General features: G+C 42.9%; 1 protein-coding gene across 4 annotated transcripts in view; it reads right to left on the bottom strand.

The window, feature by feature from the left end:
* Positions 1-2,814: 2,814 nt before the first annotated feature.
* LOC117256079 (echinoderm microtubule-associated protein-like 6) overlaps positions 2,815-20,019 on the bottom strand; it is a 60,477-nt gene continuing 43,272 nt past the window's right edge. For 3 of the 4 annotated variants that reach the window (XM_033625409.2, XM_033625410.2, XM_033625411.2), the window contains 11 exons: positions 14,479-14,652; positions 12,395-12,603; positions 12,153-12,310; positions 9,346-9,460; positions 7,512-7,700; positions 7,260-7,432; positions 6,996-7,158; positions 5,793-5,896; positions 4,324-4,477; positions 4,124-4,224; positions 2,815-3,410 (listed from right to left, as the gene is read on the bottom strand). In XM_033625409.2, the coding sequence (XP_033481300.1) occupies positions 3,386-3,410; positions 4,124-4,224; positions 4,324-4,477; positions 5,793-5,896; positions 6,996-7,158; positions 7,260-7,432; positions 7,512-7,700; positions 9,346-9,460; positions 12,153-12,310; positions 12,395-12,603; positions 14,479-14,652 (1,565 nt within the window). In that variant the 3' untranslated portion in view covers positions 2,815-3,385. Of the gene's footprint in view, positions 3,411-4,123; positions 4,225-4,323; positions 4,478-5,792; positions 5,897-6,995; positions 7,159-7,259; positions 7,433-7,511; positions 7,701-9,345; positions 9,461-12,152; positions 12,311-12,394; positions 12,604-14,478; positions 14,653-20,019 lie in introns of those variants that run through there. The other variant, XR_013490807.1, reaches the window with a different exon arrangement.

Below are 20,019 nucleotides of genomic sequence, written 5' to 3'. Positions count from 1 at the left end.
AATCTGCAGAATACATCACCTTTCTTTAGTTTCACTGTAACAGCAGCAGCATGTCGCAGGTCTGGTCTCTGCGTTTCATATTTATTTTTATTACAGAAAATCAAACAGGAAAAAAAAACATAATTTAATGAATGAAAATTTTAAACAATTTAATTTTAAAGGAAAAGTGCAGCATATTGGGAAATCTTCTCGTTAGTCTTCACATTCAGATGACCAGATGCATTTCAGAGCATACAGGACACGATTAGCCTAGCTTAGTTCAAACACTGGACGCAGGAGGAAACTGTTAGCCTAGCTCTTAGCTCAGACACAGGATGCAGGGGGAAATATTAGCCTAGCTCTTAGCTCAAACACTTGACACAACGGAGAACTGTTAGCCTAGCTCTTAGCTCAAACACTTGACACAAGGGGGAACTGTTAGCCTAGTTCTTAGCTTAAACACTGGAGGCAGGGAAACTGTTAACCTAGCTCTTAGCTCAGTCGCTGGAAGGAGGGGGAAATTGTTAGCCTAGCTCTTACCTCAAACACTGGACGAAAGGGGGAACTGTTAGCCTAGCTCTTAGCTCAAACATTGGACACAGGGGGGAACTGTTAGCCTAGCTCTTAGCTCAAACATTGGACACAGGGGGGAACTGTTAGCCTAGCTCTTAGCTCAAACACTGGACACGGGGAACTGTTAGCCTAGCTCCATCTGAGGAAATTTATTTTGTATGAAGAGAGATGAAACTGATATCCATTTGATGCGCCTGACACTGGAGAAGATTTACAATAATACTGGTTTAATATTCCCCTCATTTGCCTGTTAGCTAGCAAGCTAAAGTTTCAGCTAGCATATATGCTCCCCAGCTAACAAATGTTAGCTCTTTAGCTATGAAAGTCTTTGATTTGGAGGTTGGTAAACAACTTAAAATAATTTTGAACAGAATACAATCAACAAATAATGGGTGCTTTACAATACAAACATTGCTTAGCTAACGTTAGCCTAAGTCATTAACTGGTGATAATATCACACTTGCTAAGCTTGGCAGGTTTTTGTGATGATTGTAGTTAAAACTTATTTGTTTCCCTTCTTCCAGTCACCAGTCACTTGTGTAAAGCTAAGCTAACCACATCCTGTGGTCTATACTGGACACACAGAGATTAAACTGGTGTCCATGCGTCTCTGGAGAGGACGGAACAAAAAGATTTCACTACATGTTTCTTTAGCCTGTAAACAGGTGGAGGAGGCCTCAGCAGCCATCTTGTAATAAATGTGAACTGAACTGAGCTCCACTCACTATCTAAAGAACGCTAACAATTACAGCTAACATCTTTCATTTTACAAAATCAACCTGCTGCTGTACACAAAACCAGAAGCACCAATATCATACCAGTATAATATCAGCATCATTTCAGTTACATCACTGGGGGAAAATATCTGTTTCAAAGTTTCATTTTACCATTTTCTTTAATGTTACAAAATTACTGACGTTCACGATTCAGTATCTTTAAAATCTACAATAACACAAAATGTTCTGGTGTACAAAAATAACAGACTCCAAGAACTGCACGTTTTTAAATGTGTCCAATCAGTAACCAATTAGCGAAGTGAAGCATCAGTATTGTTGCTTTGGTTACCTTCTGTTTGATTTAAAACTGTGGTTAAACTGTTGACCTGAACTGTGTTTGAGATGTTAAAATGTTTGTAACGTATACTCATGTACAACAATGAATAAGTAAAATAACATGGGACCCAACATTGAACCCTGTGGAACTCCACAAGTAATGTGATCGGCTGGGAGCTCTCCAGTAGGTTCTTTTGAGAGCCATCAATCTCTGTAATGACCTATGTCATTACAGATGAATGAGTGAATTTTATTTTTCTTGACATAAAAAAAGACTTTTCCACCCAAAATTGGTGCAAAAAAATCACCAGAATGCAGGAAATAAAGTGTTTCATGCTCAAAGTTTCCTGGTGGAGGGTCCCCACACGTTCCTGCTTAGTATGTATCCCCACCAGTGCTCAAATTAAACCTTTGCCTTTGGATGGCGTGACCAAGAAACAACATGACTTATTCATACAATTGTTACAGGTCTGCAACTGTCAGGATGTTGAGACGTGATGTCAGTTCTGCACAACGTGACTGACTGATGCCTTCACTGGCGGTGTGAAAGTTTAGAAAAATGGACCTTGTTGCATCACTTTTTGCAGCGTGATATTCTCTTTCTTTGTCAAAACACTGATGACCAAAACAACAGTTAAAAAATGTTGACGTGCAAAATAATCACACGCAAAATAAAATATGAATAAAATAAATAAAAACGCCGCGGTGAGTAGAGGCCTACAGTCCGGGAAAAAAAGAACCTACTTCTGCGCCGCAGAAAATAATTTAGTTCTCTTGTTTCTGTAATCTTTCATCATGTTTATCTTTTGACGCCAACATGCTGGATTTTACATTTAGCACCTTCTAACTACACTAAACACATGTCGACACAGATACGAGAACACGAGTGGTATTATTGAGTTGTTGCACAGGTTCCTTAGAGAACAGAGGATCATTTTGGTTGGTTTTTCCCTTTAAATCCTCGTTGATGTTGAAAAGCAGCATTCAGTTTCTTCAAGTTTTATTTAAACAACAGGGAGACAACAGACGGCGCTATCTGGTGGACAGAAAGAGGTCATCCACACTCTGTCTTCCTCTGCTCAGTAAATTCTATCAAATATTTATTTTCTACCTTAAATATGATTCAGTTTCACTTTATTGTATGTTGAGGTAGAACATATATTTTTTTTATTTCCAGTTTAAATATCTGGGATCAATGATCCATCTTTCCTTTGTTTGTTTTCTACTTCATTTAAGTAAAACATAACTGCATCATCATCATCACCTTGAGACAGTACGAGATACAAAACAAAACAACGACAGCATTCATCATCCATATCTGTAAAAAGCCCTAAATGATGATTTTGATAGCACCACCAGTATAAATAAAGTTGTATCAAATGTTTGGTCAGAGTTTGTGATAAAGGCACGTACTGACAAACAGAAACAGCTACATCTAACAGCTACACGTTCTCTGAAGGAGGTCAAACTGCACTCCTCTTCCTGTGTTTGGATCTTTTTACACAAAAGTAACTACACAAACATTTGAAATCTAAAAAACACCGGCTGCTTGTCATGTCCACATCAAATCATCTGAATATACAAGAAGAACTACGTCACAAGAAAATACAGTACAGTCAGCATCACCTGACGTGTCTGGTCACGGCTCACACGCAGTTTGACTTGAGACTTCCTGTCCTGTGTGGTTTCAGGTAAAGGGGCTGAAGCGTCAACAGAGCTGAGTGCAGCATCACAGGAGAAGGAGAAGAAGAAGAAGAGGAGGAGGAGGAGGAGGAGGACTGTCACTGACATTTCCACACAAACAAACTAGAGGGAAAAAACACAGAAAGAAATGTGAATATTGATGATAAACAGTTGGACCCATTTCATCAGACATAATTTAATAAACACTCATTTTTTATTCTTATAGTTTTTGTTTTTGCATCAACAAATATTTTAACTAGAATTACTGCCTCACTGCCGCACGCCTCTGTGAACACGGACACTTCACACAGAAGATCTATACAATCAGCACAGTTTCAAGATTAGAGTCACCAATTCAGTATCTGACCAAATGTCTCCCCTTCTGTTCCTGAGATATGACGTTAAAACATGATGATGTCACAGTCAAGCTGACCTTTGACCTTTTGACCTTCATTATTTTATCCTGTTAGACATTTGGGTCAAGTTTGGTCAGAATTAGTGGATGAATTCGTCAGTTATGGACAGAGACATATTTTGTGAGGTCACACTGACCTTTGACCTTCAACCACCAAACTCTGATCAGTTCATCTCAAAGTGGACGTTTGTGCCAAATTTGATGAAATATCCTGAAGGTGTTTGAGAGATAGGACGTACACAAGAATGGGACAGACGTCTGACCTGAAAGCATAACGCCTCCAGCTGTGGAGGTTTTATAAAAAGATTCGCTCTGTGTCTGAGGATGTGCAGTAAATAAATAAAATAAATATTCTTATTTCTCTGCATCATCAGAGGCTTCAGGTGTTTTCTCTGAATGATCTGGTCTGACTTCTTCTCACCTGCAGTCACTGCCACCGGCGCTGATGACGAACTTGTCGTCACAGGAGAATCGAATGTTTGTCACGTGAGCAGAGTGACCGAAGTAGCGCTTGTGTTTTGCCTGTGAGAAGATCAGAAGGAGGAACAGAGAGGTGATGGAGTGACCCCACTATCTGTTCAAGAAAAACATCTGACCACGTGTCGTACAAAGTTGACTTACAAATTTTTCGGAGCAGGGGAAATCAAAGAGCTTGATGAGGCCAAAGTCGTCTCCGGTCACCAGGTTGAGACCGGCGTGGGAAACACAAGCACAGTTAACGTCCGCCTTCTCTGTGTTACGAGGCCAAACTCCGAGAACCTCGTCACCCAGGATGCTGAGAACACCGAACAACAAATCAGCATCACGGTCAGTATAGAGTTCAAACAGCCCTATGTTTTTATGGACCTCTAACATGTTCCCTTTAGCTTTAAAATGTGTTCCCAAAACACTTCAGTGTATTCTATAACATCTGCAATACAGGTAGTTCCCAAAGTTCCACCGTTTGTGTTTACATGATTTGTTCCCTAGGCTATAAAGTTAATTCCTCTCAACAACTAGTACTCTAGGTTTTGAAGTTAGTTTCCTAGACTTCATTGTAGTTCCTTAGGCTCTACAGTGTGTTCCCTAGGTTATAGAGGTAGTTCCACTCTATGGCTAGTTCCCTAGGCCCTGAATTAAGTTCCCTTGGTCTTACAGTTAGTTCCCAAGGTTTTAAAGTTAGTGCCTTTGGGTTCTAAAGTTAGTTCCCCTCTACAGTTAGTTTCCTGGGTTCCAAAGTTAGTTCCCATGGCTAGTTAGTTAGTTAGTTAGTTTTCTAGGTTCTGAGGTCAGTTTCCAAGGCTATGACCTGAGTTCCCCTCTACAGCTAGTTCCCTTGGCTTCAAGGTTAGTTCCCCAGATTCTACACTTGGCTCTCTAGACTCTAGTGCACTTGGCTATAAAATTAGTTCGCTCGGTTGTAAAGTTAGTTCCCTTGGCTCTGAAGTCAGTTCCCTAGGTTATGAAATAGATCCTTTGGTTCTGCAGTTAGTTTCCTTGGCCATACAGTTAGTTCCCTAGGGTGCACAGTTGGTTCCCCAGGTTCTAAAATTAGATCACCATTATGTTTCAACAGTAGTTTCTTGGATCTACAGTATGTTTCCTAGGAGTACGCTTCTTGCTCCTACAAGATAATCCCCGGGAAATATATCCCAGGATCCACACTTAGTTCCCCAAGCCCTTGCATGTGTCCTCTAAGCTCTCCAGTCAGTTCCCTAGCCTCTGTGGTATGTTCCCTATAGAAGCTTGATAGTAAGTTCTACAGTCATAACAAATCTCTATGGTAGGTTCCCTGAGGCTTTGGGTATGGAAAGAGCCTCTTGATTACAGCTTACACGGTTCCCTGAGTAAAATAAAACGTTATCCAGGGTTCAGCTTCAGTTATCAGAGCGGCAGAGCTGAGACTGTGTGTGTTTGTATCAAAGTGTATTTTAACTAATACGTTCACTGAGTCCTGCTGTTTTCCCGTAGAACCACAGTCGAACCTCTGAGCTCTACGGTATGTTTCCTAGACCTGACAGTACGTTTCTGAGAGCACTCAACATGTTCCCTGACATATCATACAGCACATTACACCATCTGAACCATTATCATCTCACAGCCAGCCTCACCTGGTCCAGGTAGCCCAGGTGATCCTCTCAAATGCAGACTGCTCTGTGACAATCTTCCCCAAGGGAACTTCATGCACCTGCCGAGTGTAGGTGCTGGTGGACACCTGGGTGGAACAGAACAACAATTCAATGATGTATGATGCTCCCATGAAAGATTTTCACTGTGCTCAACAGTAGAAAAACATCAGTAAATACATCTTTTATTTTATTTATTTATTTTTTGTCTTAGCTCTTAAGAAACTACCGTTACATTATTTGGCGCTACGGACGCTTCGTATCCAGGTCAATTCACACGCTTGTGAGTAAAGCATTTAAGAGCAGAGGAGAGGGCTCCGTCCAATGTCTTCATAAACTAAAGTCAAATTATTTTGCGCGACTGACACTTCATATAACATAACAATATGCTATTTATCGTGTTATGACATCATGTCATGTCTGTCTCTACATGGACACGCGTTAACAATTCTGCTCTGCTCTGTGTATGCGCGCGCACACACACACGCACACACACACACACACACAGGTGAGCCCGCTAGAGCGCGGCTCGGGCCGCATTTTCCTGACCAAACCCAACCTGAGCCTGGCGCAGTTTGTTACCTGTTATTGTTATGGACAGTGTGTAAATAACCATCAACAGACAGCTGTTACGCACAGCAGTGCAGCACGGCACTGTACACACACGCAGTTGGAGCGGAGCTTGTGTTGCGTTCAGACGTTGTCACGTAAATAACAACTTCCAACACTTAAATAGGTCATAGCACAAAACAGCAGCATGTCAAGTGACTTTTTACTGTTATTATATTCAATAAAATTGTATGTTCCTAAATCTTGAGACACCTCATATGTAAGCTAGACAGACATTTCACCTGCTCATACTGTGCACACATGTACTGTATGTACTTAGTCCTAAAGAGCCGCTGGTGCCAGTAGATACATAGAAACATCCCAGCAGGCTGTGCTTTGCAAGCATACAAAGCATCCTCGCATGTGAAAATTATTTTTCATGCGTGTGCTTCACCTCCGCTGCTACAACTCCATCCTAGAGGAAACACTGCATCTACCATAATACAACAATCCGTTAGTAAAAAGGTCAGAGGTCACAGCACCAACACCACTGATGGTAATCAAATCTCCATTCCTTGGCAGACCAAACTGAACCGGTGCACCTGTGTCATAATTCTGAGGATTTTCAGTCTTTTCAACCTGGATATGTTTGCTGTCAGCAGAGAAGTCGATCTGGATGACGGAGCCCGGGATGTCCTTACAGTAGCCAATCCTGTTGAGGGATGGTCCCAGAGAAAGGTCGTAGAAATCCACAGCACTTTCAACTGAACCCACTGCCAAGAATCGGTTGTCTGGACTGAACCTGAACCACAAGAAAACCCCAAAAACGTGTCGCTGATTGAGGTGCAACACAGAAGTGTTAAAGAACGATGTCCTGGTATCTGTTAAAGATCGATGCTGTACCGTATGTCCTGGATGGCGACACTGCGGTCTCTCTTCTTGCCCCAGACAGTGAGGGAGTTGACTAGCAAGACGATGAACTCTCCATTCTCCATACCGATGGAAACCATCTCTCCATTGGGACTGTAGGAGGTGCACTTGGCAGGATGACCCAAACTCACCTTGTTCAGAAGTTTCTAACACAGAAAACAAGATAAGAGAACATCTGAGTAGAACCACAACAAAGCTTCAGTCTCCACCCATCAGATCTGGTACCTTATCAGCCAGGTCCCATATTCGGATGGTCCCGTCATCGCTGGCGGAGATGAAGACGTCTTTGAAAGGGTGAGTTGCTAAACCCCAGATTCCTCCCTGAGTGTGTCCGTTGATCATGGTGTTGGAGGCGGCGTTCTTTTCTCCAACCTCTATGATCTCTCCATCTTTGGTTCCCACCAGGATTTTACCCTGAGACAAAAGACATCTGTCAGTATGTTGAGGGTTCCAGTGACAAGAATCAAGATCCTCCTACCTTCAACTAGAGATTTTATTTTTGAAAGAAAACTCTTAATTTTATTGTTCAGTTCACCTAAAATTCGCTGGAACTACTTTATACAGATGTTTCATTTAGCCCAGTCTCTTCCATCTGAGTGGTGCGCCAACATTTTATACACATTTCAAGAGACTGTGTGAATAGTGTTATTCTCAGTGCCGTCCATCAGCTACTGATCTACAAGTATTCTGACAAAGGTGTGACTCTACAAACTGCTTGATATAACTGGATCCACGTTATTGTGACGTGCTAGTTTAACTCCATTTTACCTGGTGCGTGCACTTTCATGGTCCTTGTGCATGTGACTTAGCAAATTGCAATGATACTTACGAATAACGACTAACAGCCATTTTTGCATTCATGCTTCATTTAGGGCCTGTGTCCACATACCCTCTTATTTAGCTTGTTCCCAATGAGAAGAAAGTGTGTGTGGGTGTCTACAGAAACAAAAAAAAAATAATGCTGCACTCAGCTCAAAGCGCTTCAATGTCACTGCCCCTCCATTAGCTGTTGGGATGGCGTGTGCAGATGTTTGTTCTGTCAGCTCTGTTCAATTTGGGCTCTTATGTCCATTTTGCAGGTGTTGGTGTTGTTTCTTGTGGTTGGTGTTGGACGGTGGTGGCATGTGGCTGCGAGTCACTCACCAGGATGAGGACAACAACTCACCATCTGTAAACTCTCCTTTTACCGATTTCTAGCTAACTGCTAGCCAATCAATGTTTATATATACATCGAAGAAAAGATGGAGAAGATGGATACCAGCTGGACGAACATCCTGCCATCGTACAACTGTTGGAAATAAGCTGGACAACCTCCATCAAGCTCCAACAGGATATCAGGAACTGTGACATCCTGTGATTCACTGAAACTAAACCCTGGACAGCTCCATCCGACCAGGGGACTCTGTTTCTCTTAGCTGATCTGATGGAGCAGAGGATTCTGGGAGAGAAGGAGAGGAGGTGTGGCTTTAATAAGGACCGGTGTGATGGTGTGAATGTGAGCTGCTGTCCTGCTCCTGCTGTGGATCATTGCTGTACGCCGTTCAGAGGCGGCTGCAGTGGGGCTCCACTCCTGTTCAGGAGGAGCGACCATGTGGACGTTTTGTTGAGGTTAGGTTAGGGTTAGATGTGTGGACAGTAACCATGGAAACCAGAACCATCCTGAAACACTGACGAATATAAAGCAGCAGCCAACGATGGCGGAAGACGATAAAACGACTGACTGACAGTGAACAAGTTAAAGGAGCTGGTGGATCACAGTTCACTGGAGTTGCACCTTGTTTGATTCCATGTGATGAATAAATGATTGATTGTCAGTCTCGAGTTGTATGAAATTATCGCAACAAAGACAGGAAAGCAGATCAGTCAGACGCTGAATGCTGCTGGTAAGTGTTGTGCTTTTATCGTTGCGTTACGTGTTATAAGCTTGTCATTAAAAAAAAAGTGCTGGGAGCAGGTTTTTTATGAAGTGCTCTGCAGCACCCAGCCACCACTTTTCTGCCAAAGACAAACACTCTGTGGACACAGGCCCTCAGGTTTTATACTCTGATCTGTCTCGTACCTTCCCTCTGCAGACGGATCGGACGTTCTCCACCGGCTGGCCGGTCTCCAGCTGAAACGCTCTACAGCGCTTCATCTCCTGATCCCAAAGTTTCACAGCGCCGCCTTCTTTAGTCCTGTCAAATACACCACCACCATCATGCTTTTATTTTCACATACAGGGATCATTTGTTGATTTTCAACCAGCTCTGTGTCAGAGTGGGACGGTGGATAGTCTGTGTAAATGAACTGTGGTAAACTTTTCTCCATCTAACCACATCTTCCTTGTTGCTCAACCACAGATTGTCCTTCCTCTTTTGTCAAGTAGGGTCGCAGCAATATACTGGTTTTAAGATATAATGTGACAGAAAAGTTGACTGTTATCAAATTGTGTACATTTGCTTATCTACGATATTGAAAACAACAACAACAACTGGACGTTGAATCTCAACTTTATTTAAGTTATTTTCAAAGGCTGTTAAAATAATGCATTAATTCTAATTAATAAATCCCAGAAAAAAATAACGCATTAAAAAAATGAATGCTGATTAATGTCATCCCATGGTGCCCTTTGACCCGGCGCATCATTGAGGGTCACAGTGTCTTTGGGTGTTTCTCAGAGTCAAGGAAGGATCCTCAAACGGCCAAATTTGAAGGACGCTACGTCATCGACCCGCCAAAGGACTGTTCCAATGTCAAGGATCCTTCTGAGTTTCACGAAGGACTGAGTATTTCTTTCAGAGAAATTCAAAGGGTCCATGTGTGGATCCTCCACGGGTATAAAATCCCCACAGTGCTTTGCACAGTACACGGTTTGCTGAAGTGAGGGCGGGGCCTCTTCAATGAAACCTGCGACAGCAGAGCTCGGCAGGATTTAGATTAATATGTCATTTATTTGGATGAATGTCTCCACCTGAGTTTATCAGACAAAACCTCATTTACACTTTCCAGTGTGTCCACTGCCACATGATGAGGTTTATTAAATAACATGATTTAGATAAAACATAAAAGTTTGAAATGAATCATTCACAGCAGAGATGGAGCGCTGAGTGCTAAGTTTCAGAGCAGCGCAGCTCATCAGATCAGATCTGTTCATGTTATTGTAGCGCAATTTGCAGAAAATATGGATCACTGTGAAATGACAGAGTGATTCTGTGTGTGTTCATACTAGGCATGTGCTGGTATGAGATTTTGACGGTATGATAACCCTGAGCAAAAATCACATTGTAACGGGTATTACCATGGTAACAATAATAATAATAATATCATAATAATAATAATCATCATCATCATCATCATCATAATAATAAAACAGGCATCATCCTATTTTCGCACTCTAGACTTTCAAACGGTAGGCCAATAATTGTTTGACCGTTCATGAGCGACAGCACGTACCAGACATCTCCTGTCAGTGCAACGCATCATCGCACCAGTTGTTTAAATGTGTAATATAGACCCGTTAAAAGTAATAGAGCCATTTCTTAACTTCACGATTGTGACTCCGCCCAGCAGCTTGTTGAGCTCCTCGTTGTTGCGGACGGCCGGCTGCAGGTGACGGGGGATGATACGATTCTTCTTCTTGTCGCGGGCAGCGTTTCCAGCCAACTCCAGCACAGCTGCCAGGTAGACGGGGGCGCCAGCACCGACACGCTCCGCATAGTTTCCTTTGTGCAGCAGCCTGTGAACACAGCCGACTGGGAACTGGAGCCCAGCACGAGAGAAGCGGGTCTTTGCCTTGGCTCTGGCTTTTCCTACGGTCTGTCCGCGGCCACTCATTTTTCTGATTCTCTCTAAAGTCGGGACAAAGGGGGTTCTTCTGATAGCCAAAATCACACCACACCACAGACTTTGTCCTTTTCACCAGTGGGAAAAGTTCAGCTTCGCCTCCTTCAGCCATGTTTGCAGTTTGCACGGATTTACACTGATTACGGACGTTCTGACTGACTGAGGCTGCCGGAGGACGGGTCCTTCCATGGAAGGATCCTTGACTTTGAGAAACACCCAGTGTCACACGATGCAGGCAGACGAGACACTGCTGCTCGGTTTTCAGTTTCAGAAACAGTAATAAAACATTTGTTTAACCAACAATAACTCTTTTGTTTTCATTCCTGTGAGGATCATTCTGACTGGGAATAATATAAATTCTGTGAAACCGCAATATTTTTGGAGATGTCTATGGCACCGTGAAAATCTCACACCGCTGCAACCCTGTTCTCAGGATGTTTGTTGTATTGTTTTCGTATGGGCTACAGGCATTACATCACCCTCCAGCAGGGGAGTTTATTGGTGCGGTGCATTCTGGTAGTTGCAGGCAGCAAGTCTAATGCCACATGCCTTTTTTCTGAAGTACTTCTTCAAGTCCTGTTCCAGGAAAATGTCTGTGTTCCACTTCCTGCTACAATTCTCTCTGATCATCTTGAACCAAACAAAGCAGTCAAGAACCCGTTTGTCTGGTCTTCACCTGGAACTAGACCTTTGCTGACCCTACCAGAGGCTCAGTAAATACAAGATCTTATGTCATGTTATACTGACCTACAGGTGCCAGAACAATAAGCAGCAGGTTGTCAAACTCTGTCCAACACCTTCTGTTTATCCATTGTCTTTAATTCACTGTTCATTCAAAGCTAATGTTAGCCACAGCTAGTCTTTGATTCCATCACTGGCTCCCTTCAGTGTGTGACTGGCCTCCAACTCGTCATTTAACAGTTAACGAGAGACGAGTTGAGATGCTGAACGTTTGTGTGAAGATGAAGGAACCACAGATTTTTGAATTTTCACCACTTTTCAAACTCTCGCTGAGACAAAGCATTTTGATTTCTGGTCACTCACGGCCGTTCCTTCCCCCCGGTGACGATGAGTCCATCCCTCAGGGTGGTGTACATGGTAAAGACCGGACCACTGTGCGCCTTCGCCACCACTCGCACCAGGAAGTGCTCCCTCCATACGTACACGTCTCCGTTAATAGCACCAGTGAACGTCAGGTTGTTCTGGAGGAGACAAACACTAACTTACTACAGATTTATGTGTCTGATGTTTTTAAAAAGTTTTAAAGACCACAGTTTGTGTCTTACGGCACCAAATGCGACAGACAACATGGTCTGCATACGGCCGTCCTCCACCGAGCCGATCACTCCTTTCTTGTAGACAAGCGAACCTCCGACCAGAGTCCAGAACTTGATGTGTTTGATTCCCACCGACACAAACTGGGTGTCGGAGTCTGGTCTGAACTCCACCACAAAGATCCGCTCAGCGTGGCCTCCTTTACAGGTCACCTTCGTGCCTGGCAGAGAGGTCACAGGGGATCACAGTGAACTCAGTTTGCTTCAGTCTGACTGTATACACACATGCATCAAGGTTCTTTAAGAAAAGTTAAGTAGTTTTGGTCCCGTACACTGTGTCCGTGTCCTAACTGGATGCGAGCGCCAGACTATCGTGCCGCATCAGGCTATATCAGACGCTCTGGGTAACCACTGAACAGACGAGTGAGTATGTACTTCCTTATTGTTCAGACTCACAAGAAGACTACTGCAGGTAACTTACAGATATCATTGTTGTAGCTTCCAGACTGCATCACACCACCATCTCCACTTTGTAAAACAAGCTAGCTTAAACATCCCACACAGTTCTTACCAGAAATGTTCAGCTTCCCGTCGATCTCCTTCCGGCCAGACACAAACTTATTTATATTTCTGTAGTGAAAGAGGAGGTATCCTGCATCCTCCTCATTTAAACCTCGTTAAACAGCTGTTGCTCATCCACTGCAGTGCTTCCAGTGCAAGCCACAGAATAATATTAAACGGGACATCCGATAAAAGTTTAGCTCAAAACAACACGCCACATCACGCTGCGTCATGACGCTCACAGGCAGTTAGGACATTCAAATAGAAAACAATGCGATCGAACTGATTTAGTCGCTGACGCTCGCTCGCGTCACATCCAGTTAGGACACGGAGTGAGGGCCAAAAAAAAACTTTCAAATGACTTTTGGACTTTAATGTTTGAACAAGGAACAACTTTCTATACTGACGTGTTTATTAGCCACAAACAACCTGTGACAGTTGAGACTCTAGCTTCAGCGAGCTACATGTGAGCCACAGAGGTGTGGACTCGAGTCATATGACTTGGATTCAAGTGCTACTCAAGTCACAAAGTCGATGACTTTAGACTTAACAAAATCAAAAATAACCTGCAGCTCGACTTGGACTTTAACACCTATGACTTTTAACTTGACAGTGCTTGATATCTTCCCCCAGGCCCAAAGATTGATCAAAAAGTGTGACATAAAAAATCATTTCATTTCCTGACTCAACTTCCGTTAACACTTTTCATTCTCAGCAAGCTGACGCCGAAGTAACACGAAAATCCAAACCATCAAGAACTGACTGAGCGTTCCTGAGCGCCAGTTGGAAAAAATGATATTTTGTTTGTGTACAAAAACTAAGGGTGGTCACAAAAAACAAATTACAGGATGTAAAACACGGGTCAAGAATTACAGACACACAAAAACTTCTAACAAACTTGATTTAACAAGTATTTTTGCAAATTTAGTAACTTATGACTCTGTTGCTAAAATGGCATCATATGTGGTGAAGAGCGCCTTATGACTTGTTTAGGGCTCAAACCTCAAAGTTTAAGACTTGGGACTTGACTTGGAATGAGTCAGTTTTGGGACGTGTCTTGGGAGCTGAGTTCAAAGACTTTAGACTTACTTGTGACTTGCTAAACTTTGTCGCAACTCTGCCATGCAGTCACCCTACGTCTAAAATCCACTTGGAATTTAAAACTACAGGTTCTCTGATGGGACACGTCATCACAGACTTGTGTATTCGTTTTTGGTCCTATGTCTTTATTGGCTCTGAATTCATTTAATCATATGTGTTAATAAAAATCTGTTTTAAAACCTTCAGTTTTTTATGACCATTCTTGCCCTGGTTGTTGTCATCCTCATCTCCCTCGGATACTCCAATCAGAAGAATTATGAAGACCCCAGGAAGAATAGCTGCTGCTATGCAAAAGCTAATGGGGATCTTAATAAAAGAAACAAACACTCCTCACCTGTTCTTCACCAGAGTACCTTGTTCAAGGCAGAACTCTGCTGCCCCTTGTCCATCAATGTGAGAGTCATTTTCTTAAGAACATAAGATAAACATTGTACCTTCCTGCCACCTCCACACAGTGATGATGTGTTCAGGTTCAACTCCCACAGACAGCAGCAGCTTCCCTGTGGCGCTGAAGTTGACGTAGCCGACACCTTTAGCGTGGGAACAGCGGAGGATAGACAACGTCTGCTTGGTCATGGCATCCCACACATGGATGGATGGAGCAAGGCCTGGTAGAGGAGGTCAAATGTAAGAACCAAAGAACTGAAGAACCACAGAACCAAGGCATCAAATAACCCAGAAACCTACAGATCCAATGAACTGTGGACCTGAGGGACTAAGGCAGTGAGGTAGCCCTGGAACAATAGGACTTAGGAACCTTAGAACCATAATATCAACAAGCTAAGGACCTGGGGTTTCTTACAACTGTAGAACCGGGGCTCCTGAGGTACTATGGTAGCCCAGAAATCAAAGAACCAAAGGACCAAAGGACTACAGTACTGACCAACCAAGAACTCTGGCATCCTAGAAACTGTGGAATAGAGGGTGTATGTCATCACAGCAAAGAAACTGAGAAACCATAGATCCAAGAAACCTAAGAACCACAGTAACCAAGGATCCCAGGAATTGCGGTGCCAAGGAACCAAGGCATCTCCTTAAATGTTCAGCATCTTAGAACCCTGGTCCTCTGGTTGTGTCCTTGATACTGTGGAAACAAAGATTCAAAGAACAAGGAACCAAAAGCCGTAGTCAGACCAAAGATTCTGAACGAGACGAATTTAAACTTAACTACTCGCAATGCACCGTTCTGCAATGTTCTGAAGCCTGCCAGTTTACACAAATGAGACCAGATGATACGATTAATCGTATCCATGGCAACGACTCTCCGTTGGCCGACCTCTGTTCGAACTTCTGTCTTTTCAGACTTATTTTGTGGCTGAATATAATTTGTAGCTTCTTAAAATCTGAGAGAGGATAGTGATAGTGAGATACTGGCTACAGTGATGAAACAAAACCAGCATCAGATGGACTGTATTCATAATCAATACACCACAATAATATAAATAACCAGCACCAATTCATCAGCCAATGAGAATGTGTGTGTGGGCGGGGCATAAGCACATACAGCCAGCAGCAGCAGCGACCCACCGTCTGACACCGGCACACTGTGAGGACGGAGACTGACAGCCGTGTCATCAGTTGCAGGGATGTAAATGAGACGGACTCGGGGTTGGACGGGACCGACGGCTGTTGTCAGAAAATGCTGCATTACGTTGCCAGCTGACAAGTTGTGAATCACTAGGCCTGTTGACTTTGCTACAAGCTGATTGGCTGTTGAAACAGATGATGTGCTTTACGTTCTAAAACCCGCTGCCGGAGATTTGACCAGCTGAGCCACAGGTGACACCATCAGACGACTTGAATCCAGCTGGAACAGACCAGTTCACACCGCTGCTACTGTTCTCTGCAACCTTCTACAACAGTTTAGGCTTCTCATCAATCTTTGGTCCGAACTGGGCCTAAGATTCACAGTATCAAGGGGGCACTGAGGAAGCATCACGTAAGGAAAGGCTTTAAGGAACCAAAGGGCCAAGGAACCAAGGTAATGAGCAGACATGGACCTGGGGAACCTAAGGAATCAAGGACCTAATGTAAAAAGGAAGCCCAGGAAACACAGAACAGAGGGCCTGCAGAATCATGAAATCAAGGAACCAGAGAACTAAGGAGTCAAGGCGGCAAAATACCAAGGAATGAAGGAAAAATGGACTGAGGAGGTAAGGAAGCTTTGAACAAAAGGAGAAATGGAACCAAAGGAAGTGAGCAATGGAAATGCTGAGTATCAGGGAAACCAAGCTAGGAATCAGGAGTTGAGGGAGGAGACGTAGGAGATCCTCTGTTTTAGGATCATTCATTACTTCCATGTTGTTCAGGAGCAGGAGGAGACTGGTGCTGACATGCTGATTCAACAGAGCAGAACTGGTAAGTGACTGCGTTTTGGATTCAGAGTTGGGCGCCAATCTAATTCTGAACCACTTCATTCCGCAGCTGCACATTTACAGCAAATACTGTTAACACCTTTGTCCATGATCACACCAGAGTCTTTTCCTCTGAAGTCTGAGGTCAGAGCAGATGGACACGAGTTGTGTTCCATGATGATAAGTTATATGTGTTTGTATCAGCTCATCATAGCTGCAAACCTAATTTCTGCTAGCAGAACACTGAAGCTGAACTGAACTGAAAACTGACTGAATAAAAGGATCGTTACAATCAGCTCTGACAGTCATCATTTTCTGCAGTCTCCTGTGGAATACCCCAAGGCTTTCCTTTAGGTCCTCTCCTATTTGTGCCTTAGCTGCTTCTGCTTGCATCTGTTTCTATAAAATACAACATCCCACAACATTTCTACACTGATGACACACAGCTGTATTTCTTATTAAATCCATGTAAAGTTAGTCTTCAGTCTCATTTATGCTGTCTCATGGGCGTTAAATGCTGGATAGCCGAAACATCCTTTTTCCACCAATTGTCTCTGGCCTCAAAATGTCTGTATACAAGCGAGAAACTTGCATATCATTCTCAATTTTGCTTTAAAGTCTCTGTTGGGATATCAGATCTTAAAGAACTGATTTTAAGATTCTTTTATTTGTTTTGAAAGAACTGCATGGACCGGCACCAGCTCCAATCTCTGATCTCCTTAATCCCCATTCGACATCATCTGATTTATCTGATCAGCTTCTCCTTAAAATGTGATTGAACCTTTTGATTGCAGCTCCCAGGATGGTTTATCCCTCGCTCGTCTTGTCATCTATCAACACTTTTTTGAAAACTGCTTTTGAGTCCCCTAAATCAATATAACTTAATTCTACATTTACTTTAAAACTTAAATTAATAGGCCCGGGCTATTATTAGCTTAAATCCCTGAACTCAACAGGCCTGTATTTGAGACAGGCCTTTAATTCCTCTCCCACAAAACTGTTGCTCAGCAAAGATCAGAAAATACAATAAATTATTTCTTCAAACCAGTATGAATATTACTGGATAAAAACAAGTCTTCAGATAACATATCAAGTGTGAATAACTCATTTGATCTTGCTCTGACAGACAGAGCATCAGACAGAGAGAGTTATGGTAGTCGAGGATTACGACACTGACACACCGACATAACGCCACTCTGTCCTGTTAAAACAATCCTCACAACTTGGATTCATTTTAATGAACCCTTTTGGTTCTTTTGATGTGAGGACCCTTACAGACTGAAGGAAGATGAAGAATTTACAACGTAATCCTGGAACAGACACATAATCTGAGGAAGCCAACAACCTGATTTTATACATCCAAAGAACTTCTACAAAAAAGGAACTGCTAGGCAACCAGACCAGGCCTCTATTTGTCTAAATGTGTAGCCACACCAGGCTTATAAAATAGATGGGGCGTTTAATTGAAGTTTTCCGATATTTTCTCTGTAAAGAATTTGGTGAAAATGTTTAGTTTATAAATTACACATTGTTAGGATTCGTCCTGTCCACGAACATCTACGGTAAATTTTAAAAAAAATCTGTCCAGTAGACGTCCTGCTCTATCTGTCGGATAGAGCCTCATGTGATCATGGCTGTAGAGGGTTAATAAAACAACATCACTGCATTCTGGCAAGCTCTTTAAAAACAGTCATGTGAGACATTCACACCCTGAAATCCTCTGCAGCAATACAACTGATCCAGGTGGCGCTCCCACAGGAACTCAAGTACAAAAGCAGTCTCTGAATCACAGTCTTACCACAAACAATACACACACCACACACGGGAACAACACAGGCTAGCTCAGCTAGTTTAACATGCTGATAAGAGGCGCTAAGCAAGGCTTTGTTCTTTGTCCAACTTGCTTTAGTTTCTCTCTGGCCATGCTCACAGTAACATGGAGACATTTGAAAACACTGTTTACAAAAGCTTTTCCATCCACACTACCGTTTTCAGATAGTTCTCTACATTCTGCGTCCACACTGTAGCACGGAAACAACAGAAAGAACATTGAGGGCCCTATTTAGATGGTCTAAAACGTGAAGCGCCAGGCGTGCGGCGCATGGGCGTGTCCCAGTCACTTGCTAGTTAGACAGTGCATTTTTAGACTGTGCGCCATGGCGGAGAGTCCAAAAGGGTTGGACTTACTCTGTGAATTAGTCATGGGTGTGATTTGGGCGTATCATTCCATAAGCCAATCAGAGTGTCACCTCTCATTCCCTTTAAAAGAGGCGCAATTGGAGCGCACGGCGGAGAGCTAGTTAGATGGCAGACCTACTGACTGGAAAGAGTGAGCGTTTTACAGCTGAGGAGACGGATCTCCTCGTGCGGGAGGTGAAGGCCCGTCAGAACCAGATCTACGGGGACAGCAGACAGGCACCCAAGCTCCCCGAGGTAAAGCAGGCGTGGGATCACTAATACAAGAAAGATCTTACTAAATATCTGTGGAATATTATTCAAACCTGTTTTCATCATATAACAGAGCACAGCTGTCAGGACTGCCGCGGAGTTCCCCAAGGTGCTGATCCTGCAGCTATAGGACCTGTTCAGTGTTTTCTCCCCCACCCACGTTTGTTAATTGTGTTCACATGTTTCCTAGAGCTGTGTTCTGCCTCTTATTTGCATGTGTGTCCTCTCTACACTCAGATAACAATATAATAATATAATATAATGTAGCCTAGTATAACATGTTAAAATAAATGCAATGTGTGGACTTTGGTTTTCAATCAAAAAAATGATTGATTGGTCAGATAATTTCACAATTTCATTTGTCATTATTACAAATTATGATGATATAGTGATCATTATTACTGCGATTAGATCATTCTGATTAATGACTGACCATTAACACGTGTTTCTGATAAATATTTTAATGTGCACAATAATAACCCTTCACATTGTAATCATATTTTTCTTTGTTATCTTTTGCATATGTGTGGCTGCTCCGTGTGTGTCTGAGCAGAGTGCACGCGTGTTGTGCACCCGCCTAGAGACGCATATTACGAACTTGTTTAACAGCGAAATACTGCGCCGTTGACTTTAGACCAGGTTTTTGTTGGTCACTGGCGCATTTGCTTTTTACATCATCTAACTAGCAACGCGCCATGACTGCGCCTGACCACTCCTCATTTTTAGACCAACACACCCAAAGAAGCACAAGTTCATTTGCTAGTGAGACGACGAGGGCACAGGGCGTGAAAATGACAACTGCACCTGCATCTAAATAGCAATGACACTTGCGACATGGATTATGCGCCCTCCGCCGTCTGCTTTAGACCATCTAAATAGGGCCCTGAATCTCTTCTTCATCTTCCTCCAAAGGATGCTTTTTTGACAAAATATTCTTAACTACAGGTCCAAGTGGAAGTTTGTTCCAGAGCTTTCAACTTCATCTCCGACATTTCCACTATTACTGATCAAACGCTTTCAAATGAAGAGTGTGGGACATATTTTACACCTCCAAAAAGCTAGTAAGGGGACACTGAGCCAAGATGTTTTTTTTGTAAGACAAAACAATTCATCAGCACCACCATCTGGGGATAAGCAAATCCTCCACAAACACTCCGTCAATATGTTGTGATG

This window comes from Epinephelus lanceolatus, chromosome 3 (assembly GCF_041903045.1).
Source record: "Epinephelus lanceolatus isolate andai-2023 chromosome 3, ASM4190304v1, whole genome shotgun sequence".
NCBI classification, from domain to species: Eukaryota; Metazoa; Chordata; class Actinopteri; order Perciformes; family Serranidae; genus Epinephelus; species Epinephelus lanceolatus.
This window is presented reverse-complemented; position numbering and strand designations above follow the sequence as displayed.